The sequence below is a fragment of the Oncorhynchus gorbuscha genome, linkage group LG04 (assembly GCF_021184085.1).
Source record: "Oncorhynchus gorbuscha isolate QuinsamMale2020 ecotype Even-year linkage group LG04, OgorEven_v1.0, whole genome shotgun sequence".
Taxonomy (NCBI): Eukaryota; Metazoa; Chordata; class Actinopteri; order Salmoniformes; family Salmonidae; genus Oncorhynchus; species Oncorhynchus gorbuscha.
The window spans coordinates 15,219,650-15,235,127 of record NC_060176.1 but is presented as its reverse complement, the minus strand read 5'-3'; the positions used below and the strand labels follow the sequence as shown (position 1 = coordinate 15,235,127).

At 43.1% G+C, this 15,478-nt stretch overlaps 2 protein-coding genes across 3 annotated transcripts; both read right to left on the bottom strand.

Annotated features, from left to right (window-relative positions):
- Positions 1–2,970: 2,970 nt before the first annotated feature.
- On the bottom strand, positions 2,971–7,808 carry LOC124033718. Its single transcript, XM_046345913.1, has 3 exons — positions 7,472–7,808; positions 3,795–4,259; positions 2,971–3,613 (listed from the first exon to the last, which is right to left on the bottom strand). Exons 1-3 carry the CDS (start codon positions 7,713–7,715, stop codon positions 3,174–3,176), a joined length of 1,149 nt encoding a protein of 382 aa, XP_046201869.1. The 5' UTR covers positions 7,716–7,808; the 3' UTR covers positions 2,971–3,173.
- A 464-nt stretch (positions 7,809–8,272) lies between these two features.
- Positions 8,273–14,247, bottom strand: LOC124033717 (glucose-fructose oxidoreductase domain-containing protein 2-like). Of its 2 annotated transcripts, none has more exons than XM_046345912.1 (3): positions 13,944–14,247; positions 11,116–11,486; positions 8,273–10,212 (listed from the first exon to the last, which is right to left on the bottom strand). In XM_046345912.1, exons 2-3 carry the CDS (start codon positions 11,366–11,368, stop codon positions 9,308–9,310), a joined length of 1,158 nt encoding a protein of 385 aa, XP_046201868.1. In that variant the 5' UTR covers positions 11,369–11,486; positions 13,944–14,247; the 3' UTR covers positions 8,273–9,307. The 2 variants fall into 2 exon arrangements, with proteins under 2 accessions (XP_046201868.1, XP_046201867.1); XM_046345911.1 differs by having other exon boundaries at positions 13,997–14,247.
- Positions 14,248–15,478: the final 1,231 nt, after the last annotated feature.

Genomic DNA, 15,478 nt, shown 5'->3' with positions numbered 1-15,478 from the left:
AAACATTATTTAGATGGCTGTTTTATTGTTGTTGAAAGCTTGAAATGTACACAATGCGAAGGGACCTTGTTTCTAACACACACACACACAATCACCCTCCCAGACATTACTGCTTCATAGATAACAACCCTAAGGGCAATAAAATAGGGGGTGTGGGGCCATTATCTTTCAAAAGTTCAAACACAGACCCCCCAGTTCAACCAGGTACCTAGACATCAATCATCATGACAAATTCAAAGGAATAGATACATTACATTACATTTAAGTCATTTAGCAGAGATACAATATATGCATAAATTAGCACACCCTCTAACGCGTGACAACAGGAACAGGATGCCCATATATGGGCATAAGCACGCGATCAGTTTCCCGCAAGGATGTCCTGAATGGATGCCCAAATATGGGCATGGACACGTCATCATGACATAGGGTCATAAATCAAACGTTTCACGTGCACCGTCTACTTTATTCTCTCTGATGACAGTTCGGTTGTCACCTGAGACATTCTCATCAATGATAAGATGACAAACTCTACAGTGGAAAGTCTACACATCGGAGTTATCGGATCACATGGAATTGTTGTTCAATTTGCATTTGAAATTATTTGTGATGGGATGAAATGTGATTTTAGCTTCTAAAATGTGAGATGTGGGTTTTCATAAGATATTGCTGCTCACTCAGTGGCCCGCCTCTGTGAAGGGACATGGGCTATAAAACTTTTCAAACACTACCTCTTCTCCCTTCCTAAATACAGCCTTGACGACAACAGAACTTCCTGTTCCGATTAGGTAGGATGACGGTCCTATGTCAGAATGGTTCAGATAATAACTACAGAACGAAGCCAACATCAGCATGAGCAACCAAATTGCGAATGGTATGAACTTTGAACACTTATTCACGACAGAAGTGATACCTCCTAGCCGTTGAGTTAGCGACCGCAGCTGCAAACGCAGGTTAGGAAGGAGCAGGCAGAGTATCCCATCTACCACATAACGACGTTACTACAACGTATCCAACTGACCACCAGAGACATTCTTCAAAGGACAAAGGACTCAGTTGGGCAACACGGCCTTTCATCTACAACCAACCTACTGAAGCACAGCTCAGAGTAAATATTTATTGCATTTTCCTTTTCCAAATGGGTGGTAATTTAGAATGCATAAGATACTGTATTTACGATAGCACAGCTTCACCTTTGTTCCGGTCTTCCCGCTCTTTCACTCAACCCAGCCCCTTTCCTTTGTGTAACAAGCTGTCATATCTGTTCCACCCGCTAGGGACGTTTTCCTTTATGACGTCATTTGTAATCAAGTTATGATTTAATTATGTGCATGTGTGATTAGTTCGGTATTTAGTAAATAAATAAACCCGAATTTTGTATTGCTGATTCAAATTGTTAGCCAGGGTTCTTGCAGATAACCAAGAATTTACGACTTTCAGATGAGACTGAATTGAGGTGACGATTGATATCGACTGCTATGGATCTAAAATATTACTAGGTCTTTAAGAGTTTATTCGGAAGATAACAGCTCTATAAATATTATTTCGTGGTGCCTGACTCTCTAGTTAATTACATTTACATGATTAGCACAATCAGGTAATAGTAATTACGGAGAAATTATTTTATAGAATAGCACGTCATATCACTTCATCCGGCATAGCCAGACACGACAACACCTACTTTATTTTTTACATTGTAGAATAATAGTGAAGACATTAAATCTATTAAATAACCCATAGAATCATTTAGTACCCCAAAAAGTTCAAATATATATATATATATATAATATTTTATATTTGAGATTCTTCAAAGTAGCCACCGTTTGCCTTGATGACAGCTTTGCACTCTTGGCATTCTCTCAACCAGCTTCATGAAGTGGTCACCTGGAACGCATTTACATTAAACTGGTGTCTCTTGTTAAAAGTTCATTTGTGTAATTTCTTTCCTTCAAAATACATTTGAGCCATTCAGCTATGTTGTGACAAGGTCGGGGTGGTATACAGAAGATAGCCCTATTTGGTAAAAGACCAAGCCCATATTATGGGGTCAAATTGCTGCAAAGAAAACACTAAAGGACACCAATAATAAGAAGAGAATTGCTTGGGCCAAGACATTGGAGCAATAGACATTAGACCGGTTGAAATCTGTCCTTTGGTCTGATGAGTCCAAATTTGAGATTTTTGGTTCCAACTGCCGTGTCTTTGTGAGCTGCAGAGCAGGTGAACGGATGATCTCTGCATGTGTAGTTCCCACAGTGAAGCATGGAGGAAGTGGTGTGATGGTGCTTTGCTGGTGACACTGTCAGTGATTTATTTAGAATTCAAGGCACACAACCAGCATGGCTACCACAGCATTCTGCAACAATACGCCATCCCATCTGGTTTGCGCTTAGCCGGACTCTCATTTGTTTTTCAACCGGACAACGTAACAACACACCTCCAGGCTGTGTTAGGGCTATTTGACCAAGAAGGAGAGTGATGGAGTGTTGCATCAGATCACCTAGCCTCCACAATCACCTGACCTCAACCCAATTGAGATGGTTTGGGATGAGTTGGACCGCAGAGTGAAGAAAAAGCAGCCAACAAGTGCACAGCATATGTGGGAACTCCTTCAAGACAGTTGGAAAAATATTCCAGGTGAAGCTGGTTATGAGAATGCCAAGAGTGTGCAAAGCTGTCAAAGGGTGGCTACTTCGAAGAATCTCAAATATATTTTGATTTGTTTGACACTTTTTTGGTTACATGATTCCATATGTGTTATTTCATAGTTTTGAGGTTCTACAATGTAAAAAATAGTAAAAATACAGAAAAACCCTTGAATTAGTAGGTATAGCCAAACTTTTGACTGGTACTGTATAATAATAAACAAACTATGTTATACTCCTAACTCAAATATGTCACTTTGTTCTAGAGTAAAATGATTTAATGGTACACGAGGACTTAAAATACTCCTGAACTAAAACCTCCAACTTAATGACATGGTACAGGTTAATTTTCATAAAAAAAGTTACAAAAGTATTTACATCACTAAACCCCCTCCTGAGTGCATTCACCAACCATCTCCCTCCTTTTAGAGAGAGGTGTTTGAGTTAGAGTCTGAATGCATGGTGATGGGATAGGTGGTCAACTTCTGAACATTACAGTATCGTCCTGTTGGCTTACTGAAACATCCCCTAACCAAGAACCTCTTCCCTCATAGTCACCTCCTGTTCCTGTACCACACCCCCCTGGAACATCCCAGTGGTTCGGTCCACTGTCTGCACCGGACTGCTCTCTTGCCCAGAGTCCCTTCTTAAGCACTCCAGCTCCTCCCTCTCCCTTAGCACCCTTTCCTTCTCCATCTGCAACTCCACTCGCTCTCTCTGCAGGTCTTCCCTCTCCCTCTGCAGGGAGCGGGCCTCCTGCTCCTGGCTTCTCCTCAGGGTCTCCAGGGCCACCTTCTCTGCAGATGCCTCTCTGGTGTTGGCCCGACGTAATGTCTCCAGGAGCTCCCTCTGCTGCTCCAGCGCCCGTGCCTCCTGCTGCTGAGCCCTCCTCAAGGCCTCCGTCAGCTCACGCTCCCGCTCCAACACACGCACCTCCCCCGCACATGCTCCCATCACATCAAATGCATCTACAGAGTGAGAGAAAGAGAGCGGAGACAGGAAAGACAGCATGAAATCAAGAGCTCAGGTTCTCCAACTTACGTATTTTCATAAATGAACACACGTATGAGCATCAGTTCTTCGAATACAGAATTTTGTGATCAATTTGAGCAACACCGATAAGCACACATATATTTTCATTAGACATACCTGGAAATTTCCCTGGGCTTTGTTTCAGTGCTATCCCTCCAATTCTCCTTGACAGGTTGGTGTGTTTTGGGCCTGGGTTGCCATCTCTACGCAATGTTTTCTGGACATCGCTGGTCTTCTGTTTCTTGATGTGGCCCTCCAGGCGAGCAAAGGCCTCTGGATGTCTCTTGGAGAGATGGCGCAGCAGGTTGCTGGTGCTGCTCTGGTGCTGGATCTTCTCATTGCAGATCAGACAAAGCGAGCGGTTCTGCTCCCCCAACCGCTCGTAGTGCGTCCACACGGAGCTCCACTTCCGGCCAGATGGTGTGGCCCCTGCACTGACCTGGCTCACAATCACAGCCCCGGTGTCTCTGACCACAGCGTGATCCTCTGCTGCCTTCAGGATGTCGTTGATGGCACTTGCGATGTCAGCGTCACTCACCGAGGCTGCCTGCTCTGGGGGCTGCTCCTCTAATGCTACCTCCACTGAGACAAGTGTACCAGCAAAAAAAAAAGATAAAAAAAAAAAGAAGTTATTCCACTGAGGACTGTCTGACTCAACCATTCACCTAAAATGTGTTGCTAGCCAACTTATCTTACAGCTACACTACATGGCCAAAAGTATGTGGATTCATGGCCTTCAAATGAGTGGATTCAGCTATTTGCTGATGGGTATATAAAATTGAGCACACAGCCATGCAATCTCCAAAGACAAACATTGACAGTAGAATGACCTTACTGAAGAGCTCATTGACTTGCAATGGGACACCGTCATAAGATGCCACCTTTCCAACAAGTCACCTAGTCAAATTTCTGCCCTGCTAGAGCTGTAAGTGCCGTTATTGTGAAGTTGAAACATTTAGGTGAAACAACAGCTCAGCCACACAAGCTCACAGAACAGGACCGCCAAGTGCTGAAGCACGTAGCTCATAAAAATCATCTGTCCTCAGTTGCAACACTCACTACAGAGTTCCAAACTGCCTCTGGAAGCAACGTCAGTACAAGAACTGTTCGTCATGCTCACCATCATCAAAACTCTGGACCAGTGGAAACACTTTCTCTGGACCAGTGGAAACACTTTCTCTGGCGTGATGAACCATACTTAACCATCTGGCAGTCCGACGGACTAACATTGGTTTGGCAGATGCCAGGAGAACGCTACCTGCCACAATGCACAATGCATAGTGAAAACTGTACAATATGGTGGAAAATAAATAATGGTCTGGGGCGTTTTTTTATGGGGCGGGCTAGGCCCCTTCGTTCCAGTGAAGGGAAATCTTAACGCAACAGCATACAATGAAAATCTAGACGATTCTGTGCTTCCAACTTGGCAACAGTTTGGGTAAGGCCCTTTCCTGTTTCAGCATGACAATTTCCCTGTGCACAAAACGAGGTCCATACAGAAATGGTTTGTTGAGATCAGTGTGAAAGAACTTAACTGGCCTGCACAGAGCCCTGACCTCAATCCCATTGAATTGAAACACCAACTGCGAGCAAAGCCTAGTCATCCAACATCAGTGCCCGACCTCACTAATGCTTGTGGCTGAATGGAAGCAAGTCCCCGCAGCAATGTTCCAACATCTAGTGGAAAGCCTTCCCAGTAGAGTGGAGGCTGTTGTGGCAGCAAAGGGGGGGGACCAACTACATATTAATGCCCATGATTTCGGAAGATATGTTCGACAAGTAGGTGTCCATATACTTTTGGTCATGTCGTGTATTTTACATATGGTGCCTTCAGAAAGTTCATACCCATTGACTTTTTCAAAATGTTGTTGAGTTAGTAAATTTAGATTTGTTTGGTCAATGGCCTAGAGACAATACCCCATAAGGTCAAAGTGGAATTACATTTTTACAAATGTTTACAAATTTAAAAAATGAATAGCTGAAATGTATTGAGTCAATAAGTATTCAACACCTCTGTAATGGCAAGCCTAAATTAGTTGATGAATGAAAATGTGCTGAACAAGTAACATAATAAAGTTGAAATAATAGTGTTTAGATCGTCATTATGGAGGAATCCATTTCCAACCCTTGTTCCATAAAACTAGAACTGATGCGCATCAATAAATAATGGTAACAAAGCACAGGAAAACAACTTTAGGCTCTGTAAGAGCACATTAGATAAACTGCATTCTAATGTCGACTTTGTTTCTGGAAAACCATATCAAAAGCGAAGGGTTTTATGCATGCTCAGTTCTTGGGTCTCGAGCACTACACAAGTGGACATTCGAAATGGAAATAATGTAACTCCCTCACATGCTATGGGGGAAAGTTCACAATGATTTAATAAATAGCGTATTGCTCCGTTTGTTGTTGTAGCCTTGTGTTATGCAATTCTTAATGGCCATGTTAATTTAAAAAGGAAGTTGTTGATCATGGTCACAGCTCTATCACAAATGTATCATTCTCCACATTTCATTGTGGACTTTTCCCTGAAATTAGATGTTGGCCTTTCAGGGGCTATAAACTACCTGCAACTAGCTCAGCAAACCATGGAAAAGTTTAATTGCAATCATAAACGCAGATTTTTCAGTAGCCTATGCCGATTGAAATAAATCAATCTCGCAAATAGGCCATTTATAACAGTCTGTAGCCTTAACATCTGGCACATAATGAAGGCACAATTGCCAGAAAAATTATCCTGTCAGATTTATCTATAGTTACGCACATGCATAACTATAGTGTTTGAGCTCTGAATGCTGATTGGTTGAAAGCCATGGTATATCAGACTGTGTACCATGGGAATGACCCCAATTTTTTGTTTTGTTTACATAGCAATCAGGCTTCTCAGGGGTTTGTGGTATATGGCCAATATACGAGGCTAAGGCCAAAGATCAGCATTTAGCAGTGGTATACTGGCCATATACCACACCTCCTAGGGCCTTATTGTTTAATCATAGCAGTTAAAACAATTTAAATCGACATCCATTGATGGAAAATAATCTGGAGAGATTAATAAAGGCGATTTATGTATGTTCTCTTGCAACATTCTTATACTTGGAAGAATTATTATTTTAATGAAAAACTGTATTTTGGTTCTTAACTCACTTCGTAAAAAAAGTACGTATGATAAAATTATGGAAAAAGGCTTTCATGAATAAATGTGGCAACTCTTGAGGCTGCAAAACAACACTTTAGGGCTAGTTTTCAGACCTTGTGGGCGGGTTTTCAGAGGTCATTAGGTTAGACATTTTTACTAGACCTGGCAACACTGCTTGGCTTGTTTAATTACCCTAAAGTTATAGACATCCTGCCCCAAAAGAGAGAATGTTATCACAAGTCAGTTCGTAAATCAGCATGTTTCTCCGCGATCAATATATTGTAACGATGAGTCAGCTGATTCGGGACACAGACAGCATAGCTGCTAACATTACAAGCTAGCTTGTTTTTGGTAGAAGCATTCAGCAGTGTGTGCAGCATAATATAGCTAGTTGGTAAGTAGCATTCCATTCATTTTATACGAAGTGTGACTGGCTCAGCTATCATACTAGGTCTTCCCATAGACGCCCAGTCATTGAGCTGACGACTATCCATATGGGCTAACACTACCATGGGCTAACACAATGGAAACATTTGACGGAATAGCTAAACACTGTCTGCATCAAGCGTGGGTTGACGAATGAAAGTTTGATACACTTTACATTCGCATTACCTGATATCCGAGTATGATAACGTCTTCACATAATATCAAATCATACCATCACAATAGTCTTCACTGTTCATCATCATTGGTTGACTGTTGTCGTCCGCCGCCACAGACCACCTATCTTTTGATGTTGCCGCGCTACTATACTCGCTCAGGTGTTTACTACGCAAATGCCTTAGCATGTTCGTGGTGTGGCCGCAATGAAGGACGGTCTCCAAACACAGCAGACAAGTCACTTTCTTCTCATCTACGGCTCTGAAAAAAGACCAAACGACACTTCGCTTTCTAGGCGCCATCTTCCCATAAACGTCTCGTCAGTCGTCACTAGTTACCACAGCCTCAATGTCATAACGCTAGCCATTTCTAGAATCTATCTTATTAAAACGTGGTTTTAAACCTAACCTTAAGTAAACTGCCAACCTTACGCATAACCTTAAATGAAGACCACATTTTTATTTTCATGAATTTGTACGATATAGCCCTTTTGACTTTGTGGTTGTGGTAACTAATAGACGTCTCGTCAGCAACACTAAAAAGGTACTTCCGGGTCACGGAATTTCTGAAACGTTCTAAAGTCACCGAGAGTCGACTGTTGGACCCGATTGTGTATTTGTGCACATGCGCTTGGCTAGCCACGTGTGATCAGGGATTTCTATTGAAAAGCAGTTTGTTTTATCTTCATACTTTGTCTTTTATTTGGTGTCACATGCTGAAAATTGGCAGCAATCGCGTCAGCACTGCGTATGCAACAAAATGCACAACCGAAATGGCTGACATGTCAGATGTCCCGAAAATCCAATAATTTTTGAAAATCCTCACTTCTGAGTAAATTAAACACGCACGGAGGCAGCAATAAGACTGAGATATTTATTAACTTGGGAAGTAACACGAGAGCACAGTATGTTTTCACAGCCGCTGTCCCCCCCACTGAAAACAAAATCACAGGTATTGTGTGTAACAGTGATAACACCAAGTAAAACTGAAATGATAACTTAAAAACACAAAATATAAATATTCATTAACAAACTTATAGCTTATTAGACACATTTACACTTCCTGAACACATATTACTTAAATAAAAAGCATACAGCCTTTTCTTAGTAAAACGCAAAAGTAAAAAAGAAATAAATACAGTAGTCTTTCCACCATATAGTCAGACACATTCTATTCACAGGCTTGTACACAGCAGAGGTTGGAGTAGCATTTTAGCAGTGCAGGAGATGCTGATATGGAATATGGGATCAACAAGCAATATAATAAAATATACATCAAATAACTGAAAGTCAAGGGTGGTTGCATGAGTAACTCTGCTGTGATGGCAGTCTGATGATGATACGCATCTTCTTGTAAACTCTACCAGAAGTTGTAAAGTTAGATTTGTTGTGAAATTCTTGAGTTAGTAAGTTACTCTTTTAAAAGTAACAGTTTGTGTATAGTACACATGTATAAGAGATAATCCTACATTTAATCTGTGACATGTAAACAACTCCAAACATTTCTTACATCAGCAGAAGTAGTGAGGCAGAGTGAGAAACAGTAGTGTGAATACTTAACACTTCCTCCTTCAAGGTGTTCACTGATTAGACAGGAATGTGTGTGGGTAAGGTGAACTAGGGTCGGATTGGCTAGAAAATGTAAAAAAACACAGGCATGCACACACAAACTCTGCTGAGAAGAAGAGTTGACATCAAGTAGAAGGTGTGCCCACCAGTCTGCCTGGCTGTGGCTGCTTGCAGGACAGGATGCTGTGGCTTTGAGTGTGGCCCTTATGCACGGAAGAGGTCACCAGACACAGGGTAGTAGTTGATAGGGGACAGTCTCCTCAGGACAGGCCATAGAGGCTGTCTGAAGATCATTTATATTAGTATGTGTGTATATAAACGAGTACTCAGTTCTTGTTTCTCTGCAGCGCCTCACAGAGGTTTTGGTTGGGATCTGGTTCCTGTGTCATGACCTCCACACTTTCCCACTCTCCGCTGCGGCTTGACCGTTTCACCGCCTCCACCACCGTCTGCACATACAGCCCATCCTCAAACGTCGACGCCATGGCAACTGGCCCCCGTGCCCACGACCGACGCTCTTCCTGTGCCTGGAAAGCATCTTTTAGAGCCTTAACCATGGAACCTAGCCCCCGCAGGTGTGGTAGGGGGACATCCTTGACTTCTTGTCCTGTCCCTTCGCTGTCCCCTAGCAGCAGCTCCTCCCCGTTCCCTCCATTTCGCTGCCCATACAGCTCTGTCCCCCTGGCAATCAGCCTCCCTGCTGACCCAACAACCATCACCTCGTGGACAAAGGCCCCCGGCATGTTGAAGTTCAGAGTCACAGTGCAGCACACTCCTGACCCAGTCCCAGGTCCAGAACCTCCCATCAGCATCTGGAAGAAACAGAAGTCATCACTGGTGACTCGGCGGATCCCGCGGATCGCTCCATTCTGCCGCACAAACGTCCTGAGAAGGCCATGCACCCGTATCGCTCGTGCTCCCATCAGGTGACTCAGCAGGTCCACGAGGGTAGAGCCAACTGTGTGGAGTCCGCCACCCCCCATCAGCTCCTCGCAGGTCCAGCCGTATGATTGATCGAGCAGACTGGGGCCATAGACGCGGGCGTCACACACCTGCAGCTCACCCACGTATCCCTCTGCCAGCAGCTGCCGCATTGCTACGAATGCCGGGAGGAAGCGCAGAGCATTACCCACAATGCTCAACAACTGGGGGTAGTACCGCGCCGCAGTCACCATCTTGAACGCGTCCACAGCGGTAGCAGCCTTCTCACATACCACATTCTTACCTATCCCTGAGAGAGAAAGAGAGAGAGATGTTCCTGAAAAGCACCTCTATGCTTCAACAACCACCATGTGTGTATGTAGGTTGTGGCACTATTTATTAACTGTGTGTGTGTGTGTCTATGTGCAAATATAACCTCAGCCCCCCTTAAAGCCCCACCGAACTAAGGGGTTCCACCAATCGACCGACACAGAAGGAGGAAGAACATACTGTCCAGATCCCTCTGCCGCGCACACACACAAAGAGCAAGTCCCTCCCCCAGAGCAGGGAGGGACCTGCCGGTTGTTGGACACACTCTTAGGAAGCAGGAACTAAAGCAGGAAGCTAAGGTCAACGCTCAGGAATTCACCCAGATAAGACAGTCAATTCACCTCCTCTGACATCATATTATTATATATTATTATAACCTACTAGTACCTCAAAACTCACGATTCAGTTAAGCAACTATTGTAAATCATTCAGAATACAGTGAAAGAGTGAGAAAAAGGAAGAGAGCCTCAGCCATGGAGAGGGAAAGAGATGGGGGGGGGGGGGGGGGGTATGCGAGGTATGAGTCCAGACAGATTAGAAGAGGAATGCACAGCCAGTATCAGTGTTCAGACTGTACTGTTTATGTAAGTTTGTGGAAGCATCGCTTCCCTACGGCCTTGTCAATTACTTGTGTGCTATGAAAGCACAGTAAGAGTATTTTGTGTTTGCTGAGTGTTGTGTAGGCACTGTGCCAACGTTTGTGGTGTAAACACTGGGATTGTTACTGTGATTACCAACACTCTCCCACAGGGCAGGGGCAGGAAAGAGCCACAGTCTGCCACACTTCCTGGGTGGGGCTGGACACTATAGAACCCAACTGTGTGTGTGTGTGTGTGTGTGTGTGTGTGTGTGTACAAGCGTGCATGCATTTGTGTTGTCTTACCCAGGGCTTTGACCGCAATCTGCCGTGTGAGTGGGGGTGAGATGTAGATGCAGACCAGGTCAACATCAGGGTGCAATAAGACATCGTCTGATTGGCTGGTGTGAAACGGAATGCCCAGCTCCTGCGCCAGGGATCTTGCCTCCTCCTCGCTTCTCCCCCAGAGCGCACGTACATCAAACCCTTCCCCCCGCAGCAATGGAACTAGCATCCGTGCCGTACTCCCTGTGCCAAACACACCAACACCAGGCAACATTGCTGCCACTCCTCTTCACTGTATGTCTGGTCTGCACCACACAGACACGCAAGCATCCCAACGTTGTCCTACTCCCACCACTCTTCTCTCAGTGGTAGTATCTGCCGTAGGCTATTGCCTGGCAACAAAGAAAATGTTTTATAATTGTTATTATGTACAATGGAGACTAAACGTTGTTTTACTTTTACATATATTGCACGATTTTGAACATCCACGACTACCTGCTCCTCTGTCCAACTATCTACAGATTGTAAGACCAGATGTGATTTAACCAAGGATTTTTGGTACCCATTACTGCGAGTTACAGGCTTGCCTATAAAACACATTGCCAGAGGTTTTTCAACTAACCTGGTATTGATTGAGATAGATGGGTCCACCCCAAAGTGTTGCATGTCACAATGACACTCATGTCTCGATCAGTGAGAGAAGATTTGAAATAGACAAGATGGCGCCGTACACATTGTTGGATTACTTCATGGAGAAAAACATTTATTCATTTTAACAATGGAGAATTTTCTAAATTCAAAACGCACCACCTGCAACTGGACATTTTAGAAGATACGTTTGACTGAATCGAGAATTACATTTACATTTACATTTAAGTCATTAGGAGTGTCGCCAATGCCAGGTTAGTTGAAACTTATTCTCTAAAACAATTTGATATTCATACCCATGGTTCTATGGCTGATAACCAAGTAGTTCACACTACAGAACAGCAAAGACTGCTACTTACGCATGTGTGACATAAGCAGAACCATAGCACTCAAACTCCCTACAGGTCTCAGCTTTCCCCGTCTGCCTTGTGTGAACTACAACCCCCATGCTGCGTTTTAACATTTGGAAACGTCAAATCATTGCTTGTGATATGGCCCTTATCTCTCATCTGGCGAGAAAAAAATACTTCAGATAAAGAAGATACTTAAATGTAGAAGTTTTGCACAGTTCCATACAGCTTTACACACAGGTGTTCGGGGCATGCTATAGATTGCTAATTTTGTCTTTAGTCCGTTTTCCCTAAACAAGCGCTGTAACATTGAGATATGGCAGTGTGGGAGCACTAACCCTATCAAGGTGTGTATAAATATAACCTCTTATTTTCTGAAAAGTATTTCTTGCCGATATGAAAAATGAGGTAAATATGCTTCTAAAACCTTACCGAATGCGATGCATGTTAATGTTCAGACCGAGTGACGGGGATCTTATCAAAACTCCCCCCTACAGAAGACGCCTTCGTATAATGTGTAATGGAACTAAGAGTCATGACCTAGGGCTAGGCAGAACCACATCTGGACTGAACAAAAATATAAACGCAACCTGTAAGTGTTGTTTTCATGAGCTGAAATTTATAAAATCCCAAAAATCGTTCATCCACATTTTGTGTGGATGAAAGATTTCTGGGATTTTTAAAATTTCAGCTCATGAAACCAACACTTACAGGTCTAGCTTACTTCTCTCAAATTTTGGGAAAAGCTTACTTCACATTTTGTGCACAAACTTGTTTAAATCCCTGTTAGTGAGGATTTATCCTTTTCCAAGATAATCCATCCACCTGACAGGTGTGGCATATCAAGAAGCCGATTAGACATGATTATTGCACAGGTGTACCTTGTGCTGGGGACAATAAAAAGCCACTAAAAGGTGCAGTTGTCATAGCAATGCCACAAGTTGAGGGAGCATGCAATTGGCATGCTGACTGCAGGAATGTCCACCAGAGCTGTTGCTAGATAATCGAAAGCTAATTTCTTTACCATAACACGACTCAAACGTAATTTTAGAGAATTTGGCATTAAGTCCAACCGGCCTCACAACTGCAGAAGACGTGTAAAGGTGTTGTGTGGGCAGGTATAGGCTACGGACAACAAACACAATAGCATTTTATCAATAGCAATTTGAATGGACAGAGATACTGTGACAGGATCCTTAGGCCCATTGTCCTGCTATTCATCTGCCGACATCACATGTTTTAGCTGCTAATGGCAAGGATCTATACACAATACCTGGAAGCTGAAAATGTCCCAATTCTTCCATGGCCTAAATACTAACCAGACATGTCAGTCATTGAGCACATTTGGGATTCTCTGGATCGATGTATGACCACGTGTTCCAGTTCCCGACAATATCAGCAACTTCGCACAACAATTGAAGAGGAGTGGGACAACATTCCACAGGCCACAATCCCCAGCCTCATCAACTTTATGTGAAGGTGATGTATCTTGCTGCATGAGGGAAATGGTGGTCACACCAAATACTGACTGATTTTCTGATCCACGCCCTTACCTTTTTCTTTAAATTCTGTGACTAACGGATGAATATCTGTATCCCCAGTCAATTGAAATAGATTGAGTCGAAATTTATTTAAATTGATTGATTTCCTTATATGAACTGTAACTCGGTAAAATCGTTAATTGTTACCTTTATTTTTGTTCAGTATAGATAGGTTAGCTTGTTAGCAACATTAACTAACCAGTGGCTGGGGAGGCAGAAGCCCAGGGGTCCTGGATAAGGATTTTGAAAATCGATGGGATCTTTATAACCACTATTGTGACTAGGATATGTGGTCAGCTAGGATACCTACGTTTAGCTCAATGACTTCTGCGCCGCCGATTGTTAGAAGGCTATGCCGTGTACCTGCTGATGTGATGACGTCCCCGCCTCGGTCAGACTCCCGGTGGTCGTTTAATCTGTGGCAGCAAGACTCACCATCCAGGTCCAATGTTCATGGTAACAGAGCAAGACTCTCAATTTATTCACACTTCTGTATTCTGACCAACCGTTGACTTTTCGAGATTCACTTTGGGCATCCGCGTTCGCCCAGCATCCGTCTTTCTTCACGAAGTTGTCCTGATGAGTCTGCGCAGTGTTGTCGGAGCGACACAATTCCAGTCACGCCCATATGAGTAACGCCCGGACTGGTTTCGAGGAGGAGGAGGGGGGGGGAGCCATCAAGACCCACGCCATTGGCCGTTCGATAGCCAATGGGCTCTCAGCAACGCTTTCACCTCCTCGTTCGAGGAGAATCAGTCCTCCTGCAGCAGTGCCGCGTCCAACCAGCTAGTTCGATTGACTGACCGCGAGTTAAATGCGACGCTACATGTAAATTAAGCAAGCTAGCTAAAGAATTAGATATGGTTTACGAGTATAATTGCTTGTTTTCAGGTACAAAAATAGTTTAAGTTGCATCATTGACATTGTCAAAGACATACAAACATTGGTATGACACGTTGCACTTCATGAAATCAAGAACAAAAACTGGAGACTTTGACAGACTGAGAAGTAATTTACACTGGAAGAAAGTGAAAGACAACTCGGTAAGGTAGCTAACGTTAGTTACTGTAATTTATCTGTCGATGTGTTAGTTCTGAAATTACATGTCTGTACACTTTTATTCCGATAACGTGTGAATGTCGTTACATATAAAACGGCACGCACCAGTATCATGAAAGGTAATCGACCTAATGGTAAATGTTAATTCAGAAATATTTTAATGCATGGCATGCAAACAAAAGTATTAGTTATTATATTAATGCCATTTTTACAGTTATGTTTCCATCAATGACGGGTAGGCCCCCCCTATTAAAAAAGGGACTTATTATATTATAAAATGTATCCTAAGCTATGATATTAGATATCTATTTTCATAGAGTATTATTACAATCAAACCTATTCACACTGTGTTTTAAATTGAAGTGTGCTTGATGTATCTGACACCACAAATTAAGTTCCCTCTGAAAATAAAGATAACAAAACATAGCCTATATGACTATGATGTGTTTCCAATAGCCTTGAACTTGAATATTGAATCCATTTGTCACGTGAGTGCTGCAACTGGACTGTGCTGTTTCTCTGCCACAGGCTATTTATTTACTTATGTACAAGACACATTCTAATTGCTCTTCCATGCTGGCAACATTTCTGTCCTTTGTTTTCCCATATTTAGAGGGTCCAAGTGGGAGTGAGGTCAGCGAAGGACGGGCAGGAGGAGTTAGCAGAGTAGGCCTATATGTAACCTGAGCTGGATGTATGATATGGGATATTTTATGCAGATAAATGGTTAAGTCATGATCTATTTCCGAATTGGTTAAAATAAGGTTAGGTTAAGGGGGTTGGGGT